Source organism: Nothobranchius furzeri, chromosome 2, assembly GCF_043380555.1.
Source record: "Nothobranchius furzeri strain GRZ-AD chromosome 2, NfurGRZ-RIMD1, whole genome shotgun sequence".
NCBI classification, from domain to species: domain Eukaryota; kingdom Metazoa; phylum Chordata; class Actinopteri; order Cyprinodontiformes; family Nothobranchiidae; genus Nothobranchius; species Nothobranchius furzeri.
Genome location: NC_091742.1, coordinates 21,550,903 through 21,572,874, shown reverse-complemented (window position 1 = coordinate 21,572,874; position 21,972 = coordinate 21,550,903). Strand labels below are relative to the sequence as shown.

At 41.8% G+C, this 21,972-nt stretch overlaps 1 protein-coding gene across 4 annotated transcripts in view; it reads left to right on the top strand.

The window, feature by feature from the left end:
* The window catches only part of runx2b (RUNX family transcription factor 2b), a 59,752-nt gene that overhangs the window by 16,133 nt on the left and 21,647 nt on the right, over nt 1-21,972 (top strand). For 2 of the 4 annotated variants that reach the window (XM_015948180.3, XM_015948178.3), the window contains exons 3-5: nt 8,883-9,145; nt 10,146-10,302; nt 15,460-15,564. In XM_015948180.3, the coding sequence (XP_015803666.1) occupies nt 8,883-9,145; nt 10,146-10,302; nt 15,460-15,564 (525 nt within the window). The other 2 variants (XM_054748419.2, XM_015948181.3) reach the window with 2 other exon arrangements.

Below are 21,972 nucleotides of genomic sequence, written 5' to 3'. Positions count from 1 at the left end.
CGTCTACTCTAATTCTGACCCTGGCTTTCCACCGGACGTGTAATATCTGCAAATCTTAGTAGGTAGCAATTGGCCTCTGTTATAGTCGATGGACGTGCTTCCACCGGCTGTGAGGTGGTGCGTTTTGGACGCATCATAGTAAAGGTGTTGTGTGAGGACCCCCGACGGAGGAATGCCAAGGCCGAATTGATGTCCCAGTCCACCCGTCAGTCACTCAGCTAAATTTATGCTCTGAGTCTTTTTTTTTTACGCTTTACTCTTCCAGAACACTTCAAGCTCGGCAGTTCCGATCAGGTCAGACAGGAAGTCCAAAGTCAAGCAGTGTAAAACATCCAGAAACTTTCAAAATAAAAGACACATGCAGCTTTCCAGTTAGATAACCATTAAAAAAGAATATATTATTACCTGTGACACCCCCGTAGTCCAGGTAAACACAGACTTTTTGGATGGGTGCTGCCATTTCCTCTTTTTTCATGAACTGCTGAAATCGCGTTTGACCAATCAAATCTCCAGTGATTTTGTGATTTCGCCAGACCAGTTGAGTGGAACGCTTTCCCTGCCGACTGGCGCCCGAAACACTCCTGGTGGGAAGGATTGCAGCACTGAGCTTGTGTCAGAAACGTGCCTACTCCGTTACACACCGCTTATGCATCTGGTGGAAAAGCCAGGTCAGAACTCAGGTGGCGTTCAATGAATTTTGAAATAAGATTTCCCGCTTACAGATCTTTTCGCTCTTTTGTCACACTGAAATGTTTCAGATCAGCAAAAAAAATTCAATGTCAGCCAAAGATAAACGAACAATGATTTAATTTCTTGAAGGGACAGAGTGATCTAAACCAATCAGATCAAGTGTGAAGAACTAAGTGATGGGTTGTAACACTTAGAGAAAACAACAGCTGGGATTACTGGTTGTGAGTTCCTCACATCGACACAGAGGAAATTTCTCACACTCTTTTTTCTGAGACAGCACGTTAGTTTTCTACCTTCCAAAGAATTATATATTTTTCTCATCATTTTTGCCCATAGCAGATCATTAAAATGATGGCGTGTGTTTTCCCTGGCAATAGGGGGCATTACATATCTAAATCATTGCAAGCAGGCAGTGTTTTTGTGTTTAAGTAAGACCTTACCAACGGATGGGCACCAGGGTCAAAAATCCCTGGGAGCACACCCTCCAGCAAAATGACAAACACATCAGACTCCCTTTCATCACTGGCAGCGCGCAAAGAGGTAAATGTGCAAAACATCAAGGTTTATGAGTGGAGAAAGTTTTGTAACCATTACAAATCAGTAAATACACTCTTTCCTCACAGGCTCCCGTAGAAGGAAACATGGTGTCTAGCATGGTATTGCCCATACTTAGACCTACTCTAATGGATTTTAGAACAAATTTTTATGGTTAAATGTAACAAATGCGGGAATATTTTTCAACATCTGGGCATCATTTCATTCATTCTCAACAACAAGTCAATGGATATTTCCAGAGATTAACGGTAAAAATTATACGTCTCATTAAGATGTATTTTCGGTTTTTTGTTCTTTTTGATCACAATATATTTTGGCCCCCTTCTTATTGAATTTTGACCCCTTAGTGAGGCTTGCAGGGCTTTAATGTACTTCTGTGTTTTTCTATTTTTGATTTTTTTTACAAAGAGGCCATGACGTATTGCTTCTTTAAATCTTGCAGCCTGCTTCACTTGTCAGAAAGGTTCAAAGGGATGTCTTCACAGCAGATTTTGTCATAATCAGCTCTTGTTGTGACTAATTAAACTTTGTGACATTCACACAACTGCAGCAGTTTGTTCCGATATATGTATATATATATATATATATATATATATATATATATATATATATATATATATATATATATATATATATATATATATTAGGGCTGCAACTAACGATTATTTCATAATCGATTAATCTGTCGAATATTTTTCGATTAATCAATTAATCGGTTTGTTATTGTTTAGCTATTTAACCTATACAAGTGATGAATACATTTCAGTTAAGAAAAAGAAAAACATAGGAGAATTGTGCAGTTGACTGCAATCGATTTTATTGCACATGAACACAGTCAGCAGTGTACAATGAGCTAAACAGTGCAAAATATCAGTCCAGAATAATTTTTTGGCATCAAAATATGAGGTAAATTCCATAAAAAGTTATGTAGAATCTAGAATAGAGTTTGTAAGTCAGAAGCATTGCTGGGGGGTGAGTGTCTTGTTCCCCATGTAGTTGTCCATCGTTGCTTGTTTTTTTTCTGCATAAGAAACACAAACTGACTGTCATAAGTACACATATAAAATAAAGCAGCACACACACTACAACACTAAATCAATATTATATTATTTGAATTAATTAACAATATACAGTGATCATTTATTTTGATAAAAATGCGTTGTGAGGCGTTTTACAGTGTTAGATAGTAAAACAGCCTTTTAATAGTAAAAAAAATGACTTTTTCTGAATTTCTCCTGTGTTTAAAAATTGAAAGCGTACAACTATGCCGCGTTATATTCACTTGGACACAGCTCGTCTGTATATTTTTCTCCGCGGAGTTGTCCTTTTTTGAATGAGGAACATAGTTATGGGTTTGTGCCGTTTTTCTCTTAACGAGAACATTCTTATAAACAGACGTGCTAAATTTGGCAAGCGCATGACTCACAACACGGAGATTCACGATTGCATCTAGTCAATCAGAAGTAGAACACCGTAGACTGATGCGGCAAAAAAAATAAAACATGTTTAACATTCACTATAACGAACTCAGCTAAAACACTAAGTCCCAAATTTGATCTGCGTGTAGCTTTAGCTTATTTTCTGTTACTTACCGGGCTGGCTCTTCCTCTGCTGCATCTGCCCCCACATGTTTTCGTCTCAAATGTTCACTTAGGGACGTCGTGCTTCCGTGCCATGCTAGATGGTTTTTGCATATTTTGCAGGTCACCCGTCTTTTCATGACATCTAGAGTGAAGTGCTCCCATACTCGTTGGTGCCCAGCGGTCCATGGGCAATGAGACGGGGTACACCCTGGACAGAGTGCCAATCATGGCAACACAGAGACACACAGGACAACCAATCATGCACACACACATACACACACACACACACACACACACACACACACACACACCTAAGGACAATTTAGACAGACCAATCAACTTAACAGTCATGTTTTTGGACTGTGGGAGGAAGCCGGAGCACCCGGAGAGAACCCACACATGAACAGGGAGAACATGCAAACTCCATGCAGAAAGATCCCAGGCTGGGAAGCGAACCCAGGACCTTCTTGCTGCAAGACAACCACTGTGCCACAGTGCAGCCCCTGACTTGAGCATATTTGATATTTTAGTACAAAAGTGGCACGACATGGACAAAAATCATAAATAATTATTCGTTCTGGGTTTGATCTTGCACTACCTAATGCAGCAGCACTTTGTTTATAATCAGTTTCAGTTGCACTTTCTGCTTGTTTGAGCAAATAAATGAAGCTTTAAGAAGTTTTATTTCTGGAATATATTTATTATCATTGTCATTAAATTGAAGTTGGACAGATGACTTGATTATGACTTGAAGATTCAAAGTTAAGTACTTGGACTCGACTTGAACTTGGTTGTCTTTGACTTGGACTTAACTCGAGACTTGACTGGAAAGACTTGTGACTTATTTGTGACCTGCAAAGCAGTGACTTGGTCACACCTCTGCAATTCAGTGAGATTCCAGCCTAATATTTGCATATTTTCTCATTATTTTGGGTCTAACTTGACGCGGTGGGATCTAAGCCTTAGATTTACAAACACACAAAGCTTTTACTCATATAGCTTGCCAACATTATAGATGGCGGGTGTGTGTGCATATTAGCGGTTCACGCAGTTTGTGTCATTCCAAGAGGGAATGAGAACAGAAACTTTTATTACACGCTTGATATCTTGACAGGAGAATTAGTCACAAAACTTCAGCTGAGTTTGATTTCATTTCATTTTTCAGAAAACTAACAGTTGAAACCGAGGCGGAAACACAATATAACCATAAATCACAATCGGCACATCCTGCTCTATGTGGTACTCTGTGGTTCTGTAGCATTAGCATCGTCTCCTACTGTGCTACGACTCCGCGCCAGTGTAACACAGTAGATGAATAACACCAGAGCAGAAAGGGAAGATGCAGCTGTGCGCCAGGCGAGCTGCAGCCCTGTTGCATGACTGAACGGCTCTATTCTAGATTCATTACAACATCCTATTAGATCTGTTAATGCTGAGCGAGATCAGGCAATAGCAACAGTCCAGGAAATGCACTAAATCAAAAGTTAATCTTTTTGCTTGTAATAAATCTGCCAGAGTGAAGCAGAGAACTGATATGTTTTATTCAGCAGCTGGCACACGAACAGCCTCTTTGCTGTCTCCTCGGGTTTTTAAACTCTAAAACCGGGTTCGGCCCCGTACCCAGACGGAGTTAGGGCCTCGCCGTGTGAGTGTGGAACGTATATCCTGTGCTACTGGGAGCTGGAAGGCAGACGCTGGATGTGCAAAGCGGAGCCAGATGGGACAAACAGTCTTTGGTGAGCCGAGCTGGTCAGGTTATAAGTCACAGTCAGGTTGGGGGTGGAGGGTGTGCAGAAACTGTGTAACTTGTGATGGGACAGTGTGTTCAACCCTTTATGACCTGACGAGTCAAATAAAAACCCAAAACCACAAATCCAAAAAAAATGAACTCTTCAAATGAATATTAACATCATTCTTAAATTAGCTGTTTGGTTTTATTGTATAACAATTTAATAACCGATCTAGACCAACCGAGCCACGCTCCATCTGAGCCTCAGAAGGTCTACCATTGGCTCATTTTAGATTGGACCAATCACAGCGCTGTTTGTAGAGAGATGCTAGGGAGCTTAGGACCGGAATATACTTGCTGTTTAAAATGGCGGCCATGCGTAACTAGTGTTGATTTGAAGTGTTGTTTGTGCGTGTCGCCCTAAAATAATGTGATGTGTCCAAACGCTGCAATAAACGAGTCACCAGTAGGAGGAGTTGACAAAACAAGCAAGACACACTCACCATGGTGACTCCGTCTCTGGTTTAGAGATCTTTCACACCATCTACGACACCACCACTCTTTTTTCTGTCATGATCTCAGAATGAAGCAGTTACTGATCTCTTCTATTGACGCCATGTTTGTTTTGGTTGTACTCACAAACCTGGCTCTGATGTACCCCCTAGTGGAACACTCCAGTATTACATGCAGTGCAATGCCGTGCAGCAGCAAGAATGTAAACTAATTGGCTAGCTGGTTGAAACGCAGGTATCATCTGACACTTAGCACCAAGGCTAATGGTGCTAAGTGCCACTCTAATGGAGAAAAACTACAATGATGGCAGGGGCTCAGGAACAACTTAGCCATTATCTTTGGACGATTTAGACTTGGGCTTTCTTTGAGACACGAGTAGATAGAAGAATGTATTTAGAAAAAGGATGCATTTGCTGTTGCTTCTTCTCCTTCTCTGATGGTGTATGGCAGAAAACTCGGTATATTTTCGTAGTGACAAACGTGCCCCATTTCTCATTGCTCTGATTCGTTCTAGCACTGTCCAGTAGCATTCAGAGACAGCATCAAAGACAAACGTAGATTCCACCCCCGACTGAACTCTGTCTATGGTTCATGGTTCATAGGATGACTTGCCAGTGAACAATGAACATTAATGGACTCTTGCAGTTGCAGTACTTAGATCTTCCAGCAGAAGACAGATGCATGAGTTTCTGAGCAACGCACTAATAATGCTAAAGAGCTGGAGCTCTTACAATCTTACAAATAATGTAAATGAAAGCTGCCAACACACAACTTGTAGGTTAACTTTAATCCTTTATTAATGCATCACTCCCAAAACAATCAAATAAACAAAAATCCCCGTTAAAGACAATACATCTGATTAATCTGTGTCTAGTTCATTTCAGCTGCAACCTTTCCCAAATTAAATTTTCTCCTGGATGTTTTCCACAACTTTATCCGAGCTGAAACCAAACTCCATCTGAACAACTGCCTTCACGGTTCCTGCAAGCCCGTGTTTATTACAGGTTTAATTACTGCTATTCACATTTATCCATCCATGAATTGTTAGTTGATCTTTGAGAACGTTGGACAATGTGAACCATATTTCTGGTGTTGGGGGGCGGTCGGCGCTCTGGAAGGGGAAGTGTAACTCAATCACTCTCCCCCTCCTCTCCATCCACATGATGAGGTGCCAGATGCGTGTCAGTGGTCCCAGACTTTATACATACATACATACATGTATATATATATATATATATATATATATATATATATATATATATATATATATATATATATATATTCCTCCCACATCCAAACATTAACAGATCTGAGTACACGTGCACGCACGCATGCTCACACACACACACACACACACACACACACACACACACACACTGTATTCCAGTTGTTTTAAACGCACAGACAAGCGTTTAATGTTGTCCCGAATCATCGTTTTTTGTTTTTCTTTCATCAAATGTTAAAACGACATTTGGCTTAACCCTGCTACAACCACCCCCCACCCACAGATCTACCAGCTGTATAGACTTAATTTATTTTTGAAAGAGGCCTGCCGTATCAAAGGCCTTTGTCTTTAAGACTCAGTGCAATAAAATCCTGTTTGGGGAGCAGCGGAAGGAAAAAAAAGAAAAGAGTAGGGAGCGAAGAGTGGTAATACACACATGCTGCTGTGTGATGTGGCGCTCTGAGAGGACTCACTGGGAGGCTGATGGCTAATTAGATGAGAGGTTTGTAGCTGAGAACCAGAGAGTCACTGAGGCTAAATGATGCCCTCTACAGTAGAGGCAGAGGGCACACGGAACAGCTTCATCGTGCTGTTGAATGGTTTTGCTATAAAATTATGTATTTGTTCCTTTTAAGCAATAATGACACATATATGCACAATTCAGTTACAGTTCAGCAAAATTTATAGCAAATATCCCTCCCAAAAAAAAGGTTAATCTGAAAAATGACCATAGTTTACTGAAGTTGGGTTATTTAAGACAGGGTGAGAGGTGATCCTTTTTGGGAATATTTACTGTTTTTATGACTGAAAACCAATTCACTAAATTTAAACAAAACAAATAATTATACATCCATTAAATCATGGATGACGTTTAATTAATAGAGCTCAAGAGCTTCGTTTACCCTTTTGATTGGTGAACATTTTGTACATTTTATCTTATGATATTAAACCTAAATAAACTATATATATATAACAATTCTTAAAACATACTTAGAAATGTAAACATCATTACCATAAATTATTCTAATACTGCATTAAAATCTATTTTATTCCCATTTATACAAAAGGCTAAACGCTCTGATTGTGTTGCCTTTTGTGTGGACATTAAAGAGTTAAACATCTGAAACAACTGAACGCAAATAATGTTTCTATAATAACTGTAATTTTGCAGAATAAACAGTAAGTCGTGCGTAATTTGCGCAATGCAGGAATGACCTATAGGAGCTCATCTTTCAGCGCCGTGTCCATGTGGTTTCATTTTCCTCTAATGAAACACGTGTGTGTTGTTTTTCCAACTCTTCCGGTGCACAAATCCCCAGAGAAGTTTGTTTTTCTGTCTTTTATAAAATAATAAATTGTATTATTTAGTTGTTTTTTTCTGAGGCCTTTACTGGATGTCGATAACTGAATACCTGTAGCTACACCTGCGCAACAGCTCTCCCCTGCGACCGGCTGAAACTCTACTCCTGCTCCTCTCTACCTGACTCACAGCTCCGGTGACTCACTCGCTCCAGCCTCGCGGACAGCCGCGGCTCTCGCAGCGAGGCGCTTGCTCATTACCAGCAGTCGTTTGGTAAGACAAGCCGGTCTGATGCGCTGACTGGAAATCATGAGCAGCCTCGGAGACAGGAGCGCGCCGACGGTCCAGCGGAGACGTGGAATGTCGGTGCGTAAAATCTGTGCGCAAAAACGGCGTGGAACTTGCGTGTTTTCCTCAAGGCAGAGGCGCTAAAGCAAACATCTGTCCGGGCCAGGCTTCAGAGGCGTGATAGGTCGCGGCGCAGGGAATGGATCCGACTCCAGACACCACGTGTTGGAGTCGCATCAGCGCAGTAATTACCGCGCGCTCGAGCTATATAAACCACAAAAAGCCTGCGCACGGGAACCCCCGGCCTCTAAACACTAACCACATTCACGGCCACAAAAACGGGACCCGCTTCCCTCCTCCTTCATCTCACCGCCGATTATTTTCTTCTTTTTTCATCAGCTATTTTTAACCCCGCGACTCGACCGGAAAAACTTTCAGAAATATATGTCCGGACTTGGTGGGATTATAAATCTCCCTGTTAAACATTGTTAAGGCCTAATCTATTGACTTTGAACACTTTTTTTTTGGTGAAGATAGCCTGCGGGGCTTCAGAGCGCCTTTCAGTTTGGCACAAAGACTTCAATGACGCACCTGGAGCTGCGCTTTGACTTTTTTTTTAAACTAAAGGAAGACAGACAAAAGTTTTTAGAGCGGCTGGGTCGACTGCTCCTTTTTAGACCTGCCCTTTTTGTAATTGTATAGCCTGTTACGAGCTTGGAGATTTATTTGATGTTATTTATTTCCACGTGTGCCTGCGTTAAACGGCGCACGAGCTCTGTCTGGGAGAGGATCGAAGAAAAAGCTTAAAAAACAAGTTCTTTTTTTAGGGTTTTTCTTTCTTTCTCGTGTGTTTTTTAGTCGCTTGTTGAAGTAGAGAAAGTTTGGAAGCGCGAGCTGAGCCACACACTCCCGGTTGTGTGTGTGTGAGGGAGAACTTGGAGATCTTTGCTGTGCCTTTTTTCTTATAATCCACGGTTGTTGTGATGCGAATTCCCGTAGATCCAAGCGCCAGCCGGAGGTTCAGTCCGCCGTCCAGCAGCCTCCAGCCGGTCCCAGGGAAGATGAACGACGTGAGCTCACCGACCGGGCAGCCGGACGCGGCAGCGGCGGTGCCGAGGCTGCGCCCCCACGAGAACCGCAGCATGGCCGAGATCATAGCAGACCACCCGGCCGAGCTGGTGCGCACCGACAGCCCGAACTTCCTCTGCTCGGTTCTGCCCTCCCACTGGCGGTGCAACAAGACGCTGCCTGTCGCCTTTAAGGTGAGTCAGAAAAAACATGGTCTCATTCAAGCGTCTTTGTGTTGTTGTTTAACGGTAAAATGGGGGGAAATAAACTATTTTTTAATTCTACAGAAAATGTATTCATAAAAAGTCTGAAATGTGACCAAACATACTGCAGTAATTCTGCAGAAAATGTTTATTTTCGTGCTACAACCTCACTTTATTTTTGAAAATGTGTTAAATAAATATAGATTTCATATTAAAAAAAAGATATTCTATCCTTTACCCAAGCAGACACGTGACTCCATTAAAATTAGTTGACGTTTAAAAATTACTAATAAAAACCCATAATTTAAAAAAAAACACCTATAACATCCTAAATGCTTATTTAACTCATTCATCATTATTTACAATGTCTTGTAACAATTATGGTAAAATAATGCTATTTTCCTGCAATTTCAGACATTTTATTCTTCTTTTTTACGTTTCTTGTTTTAATTATAAGAAATAAACAACTTTAAGGTTTGAGTTTTTGCACATAGAAGCCCAAACACCAACAAAAAACAAACAAACCTCTAAACGCCACTCAGAGTTATGTTTCCAATATTCTCAGCTGTCATGATATTTCACTGGAAAAAGGCCCCCTTAATTACTCAGCGGGCATATTTTCAAGGCCAGATCAAAGACTCAGAGCTTGGCTTCAGATTAAATGTGCCACTTTCTGAAATATATCTAAGTGTTATTTAGCTGCTGTTATTGCTCTGTAATTACTGCGTCCAGGAATCTTAATGACACCAACACAGTGACACACATCCTGGTGTCAGAGGCGTTTAGAAGGAATCAAATTAAATCCATTTATCCACATGACGCAGAGGAGAATGGCGTGATGTAAAACAGTAAGGGTAGATGAGCTGTTGGGGGTGAAAACGGGAATGTTTTTGGATTTTTGGATCATTTTTTAAACCGTTTTTGCTGCTTGACAAGAAAGAAAGAGAATCATTTCCACCAAAGCTGCATTCTCCCTGTGTGCCTTTGACAGGTGGTCGCTCTGGGGGACATACCTGATGGGACGGTTGTCACCGTGATGGCCGGGAATGATGAGAACTACTCCGCTGAGCTGCGGAACGCCTCGGGCGTGATGAAGAACCAAGTAGCACGTTTCAATGATCTTCGCTTTGTGGGCCGCAGTGGCAGAGGTGAGGCCTCACACACTCTCCTGTTTGCTCCTGCAGCTCACACAGAGCTATTAGGTTCAGCGGTGTGGATTAGTGGCCACACTCCCTCAGAGGCAACCACATAATGATCCCTGGAACTCCAGGAGCCAAATCCCAGCTCCTATCTCCATAAGCCTCCACACTCTCAGAGATTTATGGGTCCTTATGAAAAAGGTTTCTGTGCCTTCTCACCTGTTGTGGATTGCAGCCTCATCTGGGAAAAATACAGTTGACCCCCAACACGATTGATGAGCTAACGGCTAGTCTGACTGCAGCTATTTTAAACAGGCTCTGCATCTCTTTACATTCATTTTATGGTTACTTTTCAACCCTGAATATCCTAAATGTAGCACCTCTATTACATCCTGGTGTCAAGTTCAGGAAAGAACGACTTCTGCCAAATTAAAAATAGTTAGCAATTTTGATGATGATGCTAATGTTAGTATATATAATTAGGGCACATTTTTTATTAGCTAATATAAATATTTTTTATGACAGCCCTATTAAAAATATGGCTGTGCCATTAACACAAAACCTGACATTTCAACACATTTCCTTTCCCTAGTGTAAACTATGTGATTCATCATGTGTAAGCATGAATCAGAGAAGGTAAACAATGAAATAGGCCTCACAAGTCACAGATGAAATCTTTTCCAAATCATTGTAAATCTTGTGACAAAGTTCTTTGAATTGCTGTGATATAATTTTGAAGCGACATCAGCCTCATTTAGGAGGTTTGGACAGTTGCTGTGGCTCCTTTAGGATCATGAGCTAGATTCACATCCAAAGCAGATCCCTCTTCCAAAAAAACAGCCTCATTCTATCAAATTTTAAGATTTGACTCCCAACATCATTTATAATCCGTACTATTGTCTCAGTGGGACTCAACTCAATGAAGTAGAAATGCACAAAATCATGTCAAAGGTCATGTAGTGCTCAGTGGGCAGCAGTGGTTAATGACGTATTGCTGCATAGACTGCTATGAATGTTTGGAGACATTAAAACATGTGAAAACATTCCAAATTCACATATAAAACATGTACAAAACATGTGTTTAACATGTTGATGAGGCATGTTTTGCTGCATGTTTACAAGAGTTCATGGTATGTGTTCTTACTTCACACGGGAGCAGCTAATTTCATATGCCACATGTTAGTATTGCATGTGAAAACTTGGAATTGAAATATTGACATATACACTGGACATTTAATGTCCACAGGCTTGAATTATAAGGCTTTGTTTCCAAATGGGAGGTTCCCACCACCGCCATTTTGACCGTGTCACACGTCTCGTCGTGCCCAGACAATCCAAAAATGAGAGAAGAGGTGGAGCTAAGGGTGGGGCTGTTACGGTTAGAACAAATGAACCAATATAGCTACTATCTAACTTAGCTAACCCAAGAAGCTATGAAGGGGCTCAGGGGTAGCCAAACCGCACGGCCACTTGGCTTCCGAGGAAAGCTGTAGTCATGCTGGTCGCCTGTGGAGATCTAATACGGACCCGGATCGTTGAATTAAAGGCGGAGCCTCAGACCACTGCGATGGTAGCCAGGCGCCGTGGCCTTTTACATCAGCTCATGCTACACAGTCGGAGATCAGCAGGACATTAGCTACATGCTAAACCAAAGCTAACAGAGTTTCACCGGGCGTTTTTAGCAAGAAAAATGCAGTAGAGTGACTCCAAAGTAAAGGCACCTTCGACCTGCTTAGTAACGAAATCATAACTAGGTAAGCTGACCGAGGATATCAGGCTTTGCTGGTCCACCGTTGTCGATGGTCCCGGCTCTGGGACACCCAAGTGACCAAGCGATGTTATGGTAAACGCATAAAATTTCCCCCATTCAACCAGCAAACTAGTAGCGAGCAAAATGTGGTTGAACGACTCGAAGTGAAGCAGGGTCAACTAAAAGAACTGTGGTGTTTCTTTGGTCTCCCTCAGAGATCCGCCATTGACCAGCATTTTATTTTATTTCATTTATTTATTCTTTATTTAACCAGGAAGGTCCCTTTCAGAATAAAAGTCTTCTTTTCAAAGGAGACCAGGCAGCAAAAGTTACAGTTACAAAATATTTCAGTTACGCAAACATGTGATGCACTAAATTACAGAAGGCAGTCACAACACAGGGAATCCGTCTCAAGGGCTCTCAGTCTGGTTTTAAATGTATTCAAGGAGATGATCTCGGTTAAATTCCAGTTTTTTTTTCAGCCTGTTCCATGCAGAAGGAGCTGAGTGAACAAAAGGGCTTTGGCGCGAGCAAATGGAACACAAAGTAACAAATAATAATAATAATAATAATAATAATAATAATGCATTGAACATATATAGTGCTTTTTAGGATACTCGAAGACACTTTCTCACACTCTCACGTTCACACACTGCTAGTGATGGTAAGCTGCTTTGTAGCCATTGCCGCCCTGGGGTGGTCTGACAGAGGCAGGGGCGGATTTAGGACTGAAGAAGATCCGGGGCTTAATACACGCACGCACGTAACACACACACGTAACACGCACTAGTCTTTTCATAAAACATTCGGGGCTTGAGCCCAAGTAGCCGGGCCTAACGCCGCCCCTGGGCAAAGGTGAGGCTGCCATTTAGCGCTGTCGGCCCCTCTGACCACCACCAACACAGGTCAGTTGGGTGAAGTGTCTTGCCCAAGGACACAACAGTAGAATACCCCGGACAAGAGCTGGAAGTGAACCCATGACCCTCCGATCATGAGGCAACCCGCTCTACCACCTGAGTACTGCTGCCCCGCAACTGATCGTTTTCAGAACCTGCAAAATAAAGTACAGAAATATAATTTTACTTCCTGATAAAAATGAAGCAGGAACTGCGCGGATGATCTGTTAGTGCAGTCAGCAACCACGGTTTGCCCTCTTTGTCCAAATAATTCCATGATTAACACCTAAACACGAACAGACACAGACAAAACTAAAGTTTAGAGAGTCGAAATGGCCGAACATCTATTAATGCCAGGCTGAGGCCTTTGCCCGGAGCTAGCTCTGAAGTCACGTAGCTCTGATGCTCATTAATTATTCAGAATTGTAATCATTTGATTCCACTTCAACAGGAGGATTACAAAAATTCACGCCCCTCAGAGTTGTCATGAATGTAAACTAGATCTATTAAACCTAAAACGTTTTTGAACCAGGCTGTAAACATGTTTATTTCTGCTGTGAAATTAGCATTTTAAACATGGGAGTCAATGAGGATTTGCTCACTTCCGGTGCCAGCCCCTAGTGGATGAGGGTGGAACTGCAATATGTGCTACTTCTGTGTTGGTTTCATGTTCATCCCAGGATTATGGGGTGCTTGGTTTTTTTTCTATGAGGGTGCTGATTTGAGATGACAGCAATACACCAACTAGCCACTAGCTTTTCAGTCCTGTAGTGTGAGAACGAGTTCAGAAGGGAAAAAAGCTCATTTAAAGCAGGCTGTTTGTATCGACAAATGACGATAATTAAGTCTAATTAATTAGATATTAGTAATATAAAATAAAATGTCTTATAAAGCAAAAGTGCATTTAGGTCCTTGGTCTTTATTGTGTTTTGTTATGTGATTGACACACACACACACACACACACACACACACACACACACACACACACACACACACACACTAGTTCATAAACATCCAGAACCACAGCTGCAGGATTAAAAGACATTTCTCTGGACTGAGGCTGTTCAGGAAGCTACCTCCACAGATTTAACACTTACAATGTTTACGCATGTAAACACTTCAAAAGGAGTGAAAAATCCCATAAAGCAGGTTTTTGTCCCTTTCCTTCACCTGAAACGACCCGGCTCCTTCAGGCTCATAAACTGTTGGGAGGAAGCCATCCCCCCCACCCCCACCGCTCCGTCTCATCAGGCTGACAGAATGAAACAAACTCACATTCAGCCGAATGACATTGCTCAAATATTTGGCTTCGCTGAACGAAACTTTACTCCACTTACTGCTCCCGTCACTTGTCATTAAATCAACTTTTTTTTAAAGGAGCCGATGCTTTTATTCGTCCTGGAAATCTTTCATAACCGACGCTCAGGCTGTCCAAAAGGGAGGAGGGAGAGGTTTGGGTGATGCAGGTGCTGTTGTCACAGAAACCTTGCGTGTGTCCCTTGTTTCTTTTTTGGTGACACAGATAACAGGAAGTGACACAGGAGCCCTGGTGGATCAGACTACGAGGTGTCTGAAATGAACACCCCCCCCCCCCCCCCCCCCCCCCCAGTGACAGATAAGAACAAGCACAGAGAACTGATAGCATGTTAGATAGCTAAGCGTCATGCACAGAGAGGAGGATAGAGCCAGCTGGGGTGAAGGAGTGAGAGAGGTGATAACATAAATGCGTCCGACAGGTTATTAAGAGAGGAATCGGATACTCTTGATAAGATCATTAGACCTAATAGGGCTTGCAGGAATAGCTGGACAATAAGCCCAAATTAGATGGCAGGTAAAAGACAGAAGGGAGACGGGATGGTGGAGCACCAGGTGTCCTGTTTTTATCCCACAACATTCTTGTGCACCTTAAATCAGGTATGTGCATCCTATCTTTATCATAAGAGAGGTTAGAAGCAGGAGGGGGGGGGGGGGGGGCACACACGCAGCTGAACGGACAGCTGCTGCAACCCCACCGCCCGCCTCCCCCTCCCTTCCCTTGCCTCCTCCTTACTGCTTCCCACGTGTTGCGTGGTGCGTTTGCATGCTTCAGACGTTAGCATGGCTGCTGACTTGGCTGTTGCCATCTGATTCACAGCATTCCTCGTGCGTGAGCATTAGAACGCACACACTTGCACAGACAAGCAGTCCACCCCAAGGCAGCAACTGCTGGGGATTATCGAGAGAGGAAGTGACTATTAAAATGCCTCTCGCCCACTCACGCTGCATCAGAGGTTCTGGATAATGAGATACTGGCTCCTTCATTTTCATCTTTCTGTTTAGACTCTGCCAAAACAACTACACAGACCTTCTTAAATCAGCAGTTCTCTGTTGTTAATCCTCTCCGAGTCAAACTTGTCCTGGTTTTTATTGCCGCTGTGTGATCCCTTCCACACTTGTGACTTGGGGATGGTTTAGAGATGAATACCAGTCATTGTCTTCACGGACTGCACATCATTTGATGTTCTTTGATGTCACCACAGGCAAGAGCTTCACGCTGACAATCACAGTATTCACCAACCCTCCACAAGTGGCCACTTATCACCGAGCTATAAAGGTCACCGTGGATGGACCGCGTGAGCCCAGGAGTGAGTACCAACGCATGCACGGCACAGAAATGTGCTTATACAACACAAAACAACCAAAATACAACATGTTTGTGTCACACTTCGTTTTAAAGTAGATCAAAGGCTAGTAGCGGTCCACATTTTAGCTGCATCAGCCTTCAAAATGTTAAAAACTCCTTTTCCCACAATACCTCTCCTTAAATGTATCTTTGCATCTACAGTTGCTCATGCAGGATCAGATTGTAGAACAGTGATAAAGAACATTAATAGTGAAACCAGACATCTGAACACAGCCTGGACTTTGAAGCAGGAATCCAGCAAGCGCCTCTAGTGGCTGGTTTCGGTACAGGATTTAAGCCCCGCCCCCTCTATATTTAACTGAATACTACATTTCCATGATCATAAAAGGTTCATACTCGCTGCTGCATGCTCAGATATTTCTATTTCTAATGTATTTAGTCTGTACTGATGTGTGTGTGTATGTGTGTGTGTGTGTGTGTGTGGGGGGGGTTCCATTCCTCTGTGCATTAACTCATTGACTGCCAGCTGTTTCCTGATCAGTCAAACCCGTCGCTGCTGGCGTTTTTCAGCGTTTTTACAGTTTTTTCAAGAATTACAGAGCGTTGCGTGCTTTGATGATGTCAACGCCAAAACTACCAAAGCAAAGAGTAGACTCACCCTCTTACATCAGGAAGAATCTGCGCGTTTCAAACGTTATCCGTTCTTTCATAATACGTTGTTGAATTGTGATCTGCAGAAGCTTTTCCGGTTTGCGCCTCACTTTTTTTACAGCATTGGCCCAAAGTGATCTCCTAACACATGGATGATCTGCTTCCTGATCACGTGACGTGTGACGTACGTGGATGAAGATCAGCTTTAGAACTGGGATGTTTGTTCTCACGGTGCGGGGGCTCGTTCCGACACCCACACAGTAAAAAAAAAATGGCAGTGAATGGTTAGATTTAAAATGACGACTTTTGTCGTTACTGGCAGTTAACGAGTAAATGTGCGAAAGTTACTTTTTCACTGATTCAAACAGGTTTGCGTACTGACCCAATGTGTGAAATGAGGGTTCTGTCCCTTTAAATAAGTTGTGGGTGTGTCTTCGTGGAGCCAACCAATGCTCAGCTAAATACAAAACGCTATTTAAACAAGCAAAATAACAGTCGTAAAAAAAAAAAGCTTTTACTGGAAGATGCTCTAAATCCTGTAAACAGACAATCAACTGGCTTTTAATTAAATGAAACAGTCGAGTTTCCCATGCAAGAGAAAGAAGAGACATAAATGTGAGACAAAGTATCCCTGAGAGGGTACACTGGGTAGCAGAGTGCTAGCATCAGCTTATTTTAATGGGCCTTATAAAAACAACTGAGGAAGAAAAAAAACTTTACTATAGCCGTCAGTGCCAACTGGTCTGGCATGCAGCTGTTTCCACAGACCTCCTCCCTATTCATAAAAAAAAATAACGTATTCTCATCTCAAGGCATCTCATTGAACAATATCACATCACAAACAGTCCACCCAGCCGCCTGCCCTGTCACATATGGCACCAGGAAACACGGAGACACAGAGGAGCCAAGAGACAGTAGGATTACTACCACCATCGCTCTGCCTTGTAGGAAACCTGCTGGCGGTGCCAAGAAGTGCACACACACACACACACACACGCATGGGCTCCACGTCACACTACTCGGAGACATGCGCCCCGAAAAACAAAGGCATATGCAAGTCCTCAAGCGCATATGTCCTCACAATCACGCCCACTTCTCCCCACCGCCCGCTCTCGCTTTTGTTTGATCAAAAGCATTTCCTGTGCATCTGCTGTCCCCCGTCAGATGACTTTCAAACAAGTCTTGTTACTTAGTGGCAAGCAGATGGGAGTCGGAACTGTTTGTTTAGGAGAGCTGAACTTGACCTCAACAAAGTTGGAGCTTTAGGTCTGTCTCAGAAAGCCTCGTGGGAGAGACGGAGCTGGAGACAAGTCAGAAACAGGCCAGGAGTTCTACCTGATAACAGGTGAACGGAAGCCAGCTCTGTCTTTGTTTATCTTAAAGTGTTTAATGTTAAATTTGAAGTTTTAAACGATGTAAACTCAGCTACCTTATCCAAGACAAAACAAATATATACCAAAAGTAATGAGTACAAAGATCCAGAGAAATGTTAGAGTGACGACCAGTGGAGCATTTGGGTCACCATGGTAATCAAATGGGGCTTTTATGGTGTACTAATGCTAACGACATAGTTCCTGGTAGCTAACTTAACTAATAAAAGGCTGATGGGAAATTAGACTAAAAAGTAAACTTTCAGAAAGGCTCTGATTGTACCGCATATGAATTTATACGTTTCTGTGTTTTATGTTGGAGACATGAAAAGTTTCACTTTCAGTTTCAAAGAGGAGTTGGAGCTAAAATGTAAATTAGGATATTTGGGTGTCTGTTCTGAGGAGATTTGAGTAGAAAGTCCTACAGCGGGGAGACACACTGGGTGAAAGAAAACAAAAATACCTGCATTTCCATAAAAAAGTTTGTAAATGTCGTAAAGGGTTTGCAGGAATAAAAATTGTTTTTGCACAAAATTCCAATTTTTGACTATTAAAAGATTGGATCATAATTAATTAAATTTCTAAAAATGATCGAAACTTAAACCCTGATGGTGTAAGAACTAATAAAGACACGAAAGTACCAGTTTAGCCAGCTTTCTGTGACCGGTTTCAACCCTGGATGTTGAAGTCTACCTGAGCTACAGCGCTCCCAAAGGGGCGGAGCTTTGTCGCCTGATTCAGTGAAATCCCACTGTTGTAAACACTAAAACGTCTCTAAATCTTACTGAAACCCAGCTTTCTCATCTTTGTTTTTTAAGATGCAGGATGTTAAAATGTATTTGAATATTATAACCAATTATAAAAAAAGTGTTTTCTTTCATAATCCTTATATTTCTATATTTTTGCTGTGCAATGGTCAGAATTACAGTAGTGGTGTAATTCATCCAGGATATGCAGCCAGAACATGTTTCCTTCCCAGGGGTCATTAAGCCGAGGTCGAAGGGTGCCAAAGCACACATGTGCCCCCCTCTCTGACCCTCCTTCTTTCATCAGCGACTCTCATCGAGATGAGAGCGCCGGCTGCCTTTCTGTCTGTGAACGTGTCGTTTTAACGTGTGTGTGTGTGTGGGGGGGGGGCTTCATTGGCCAGTACAGCTCCAGCTTTGTGCTAAATGAGCAGGTAATTGGGGGGGCGCTACACTGGAGAATGAACAGTAGGCTGTCTTTAAAAAGTGATTCTTCTGTCTTGTTGTTGTTTTTGTCTAAAACAAACACTGAAGAATTTTTTGATGCTTTTATTGATTCGCTTTCACCACTTCCGGGTTCCACCGGCATCTCTCCCGCTCTGTTTTAATAACTCGCCGGCTGTGGGCGTCTCATTCAGGAAGGACGTTTTGTGTGTGTTTGATGAGCCTCATGGCAGCCATATGAGTTTTTTTTCCTTGAGGGATGTGATTTTCCCTCAGTCTAATATCTGTGGGGGGAATAAAGCGGGGACCACCTGCGAAGGCGCGGGGCCCCTATCTCAGCTAGCACTAATTAATTGTGTGGTCGGAGTGATGAATATTAGTGAGGTTTAGTTTGAAGATCTTGTGGTGGGAGGTTTACAGTGTGCACGTGTGAGTGTGTGTGTGTGTGTGGCTTTGGTTAGTTAGTCAGGTCCCTCTGGCCACTTTGCTATTAGCAGTAGGCTAACTTGGTTTCTGTGGCTTGCATTGTTCCTAATAGCCTGACAGCTCCTGGTTACCCTGCGGTTTGCCACTGCACCAGCAGCTTAGTAAGTGTGTGTGTGTGTGTGTGTGTGTGTGTGTGTGTGTGTGTGTGTGTGTGTGTGTGTCTGGCCATGTACATAGATACGATCTGCAAAAGCATGCATGTCTGAGGGCTAGCTCGTGCATATGGATGGTCTGCAGAAATGTGTGTGTGTGTGTGTGTGTGTGCGTGCGTGCGTGCGTGCGTGCGTGCGCGCGTGCGCGTGCGTGCGTGTGTGTGTGTGCCATTAGTCTAGTGCAGCCACAGTGCTGATTTGAGGCAGAGCTAATAGGCCTCATTAAATATCATTTTGAGCTAATAGACAGGGAGTGGTTGTTTAAACCAATATGCTTTTATAGGTGGTTCTGTCTCCTCTCAGTTGCTCCTGATGGTGGCTGAGACAAACTTCCTGAGTGATTATAGCCGAACTGCAATAACACAATGTACAAGGCTTTCTGTCCAAACCCACTGTTCTCATTAGACTTAATTGATGACAGACAAAAACAGAGAAGGTGACCAAAACAAGCGTGGCATCACAAACAGACAAAGGCACAGTGTCTTCCAGTTCTCCTTAGCTGAGCGCGAGTGTTTGTGGTCGGATCGGCTCTTCGCCTGCTCAAAGCTGATGCATCTTGGGGCTTCTGGGATCAGGGACACGAGTTGTGTTTTAGTCGGGGTGTTAACAAGTCTGGTGAAGAAGTCCTGGTTGCTTACAAGCCTGCAGACAATATTAGTGGTTCTAGGGCGCGTCTGCCAAGCTAAATTCTCGTAACACACACACACATATATGCACGCAGAAGCTTACTTCTGGGTTTCTGTTCAGTTTTTGTTCTGGAAGCGTACTTTTTACCAGCTGAGCGCATTTAGATCAGGCGTTACCAACTCCAGCCCTTGGATTTCACCACCCTGCACAGTATTAGCTGTTTCCTCACTCCTTCTTTTTAATAAAAACAAATGAAGTCCAATTAAAGGTTAACGTGACGGTGTGTGTTTTCCTTGGTGATAGGAGGCAGTACATACCTAAATCATAGCAAGCAGTTTTTTTTTGTGTGTTTGAGTGAGATCTCACCAACGGATGCCCATTAGGGTCAAAAATCTCTAGGAGTGTAACCTCCAGCAAAATGACAATCACATCAGACTCTCTTTCTTCTCTGGCAAGTGAAGAGGTAAATGTGTAAAACTACAACGTTTATGACTGGTGAAAGTTTTGTAACCGTTTATTACAAACATGTAAATGCATTTTGTCCTCACAGGCTCCCGTAGAAGGAAACATGGCCTCTAATATGGCGTCACCCAGAGACTTAGACACGCTCTCATGTATTTTAGACCCAATATTTATGGTCATATGTTATGAAGCCACCAATGTTTTTCAGCAACTGGGTAACATTTAATTTATTTTCAACAACATTTCGATGGATATTTCTAGAGATTAACAGTAAAAACAACACATTGTCTGTTCAAAATTTTAAAAGAAAAAACAAAGTTGGATGTTTTCATTAGTTATTTAATTAATTTTTTTTATTTTCTTTAAAAATATGTGAATGTGAATTTTGTAGCCACCGAGAGCCTTTGTGAGGGAAACACCGACTGATGGTTCTTTATTTTATTTTTTATTCATATAGCGCCAAATCACGACAAGAGTCATTTATCCCTTTACAGGGCACTCATTGAAGTATTTAAATTTTTTACATTTCCACCAAAGTGTATTTCTGTTGTTACAATTTTCTAAAATATTTATTTCCATGCTGAAAATCTGAGAAAGCGAAGTGTTCAAATATGGACGTTGGCCCTGTTCTGGTAAAAGAAATCTCAAAATAAAACACACGAGTAAGTTAAAAAAATAAATAAATAAACATTGTTTTTTTTAATAATATAGATAATTATAAGACACTTTAGAATAATCTAGATAATTTTAGAACATCATATCACTGTTCAATAAAACAGATTATATCACAATTATAAAACAATAACGAATATTTGTATAAAAACAGATTTCTGTGGATTATTTTTGAAAAGTTATTGAACAATATGTATTATTTCTGACCAAATATAGATTTTTTGAATATTTTAGAATATTTTATATTTGAGGATCTGCCTCAGTGTCATCTTCCTCCTGTTCAGCATCATCACTAATGGTAAGATTGGTTGGCGCAATAACTGTTCTCCCCCATTTTCCATAGTAATCTTAGTTTGAAACTGCAAAATATATTCAATATTATAATTTTTATACTTACTGTTATCAAGAATATTAAGATTATATCTAAAAAGCAACATATTTGACCTAAAATATTCTTAATTTCTTTTACTTGTTCAGGGCGTATGTTCAAACATGGCAGATTTGATTTTCATGCAAAGATTTCACCAACTTCATAGTAACATTTACAACACATATATCCTTATTTAGCACAACTTTGTCAACCTTGTGTAATGAATTTAAATTACATGTTATTTAATAAGCCATAAGGCGTAGGATTCCATAGGTAATATGAAATCAACCTTATGGATCTGTTGGGTTATTTTAATCAGTAGATTGGAACTTTTTATTGCAGGGATTAGATAACAGCTTCGTATTCACTCAGAGACAACAGAAGAGAGACTTGAACCGTCACCTTATCGTGGTGGAGGAGTTTGAGTGC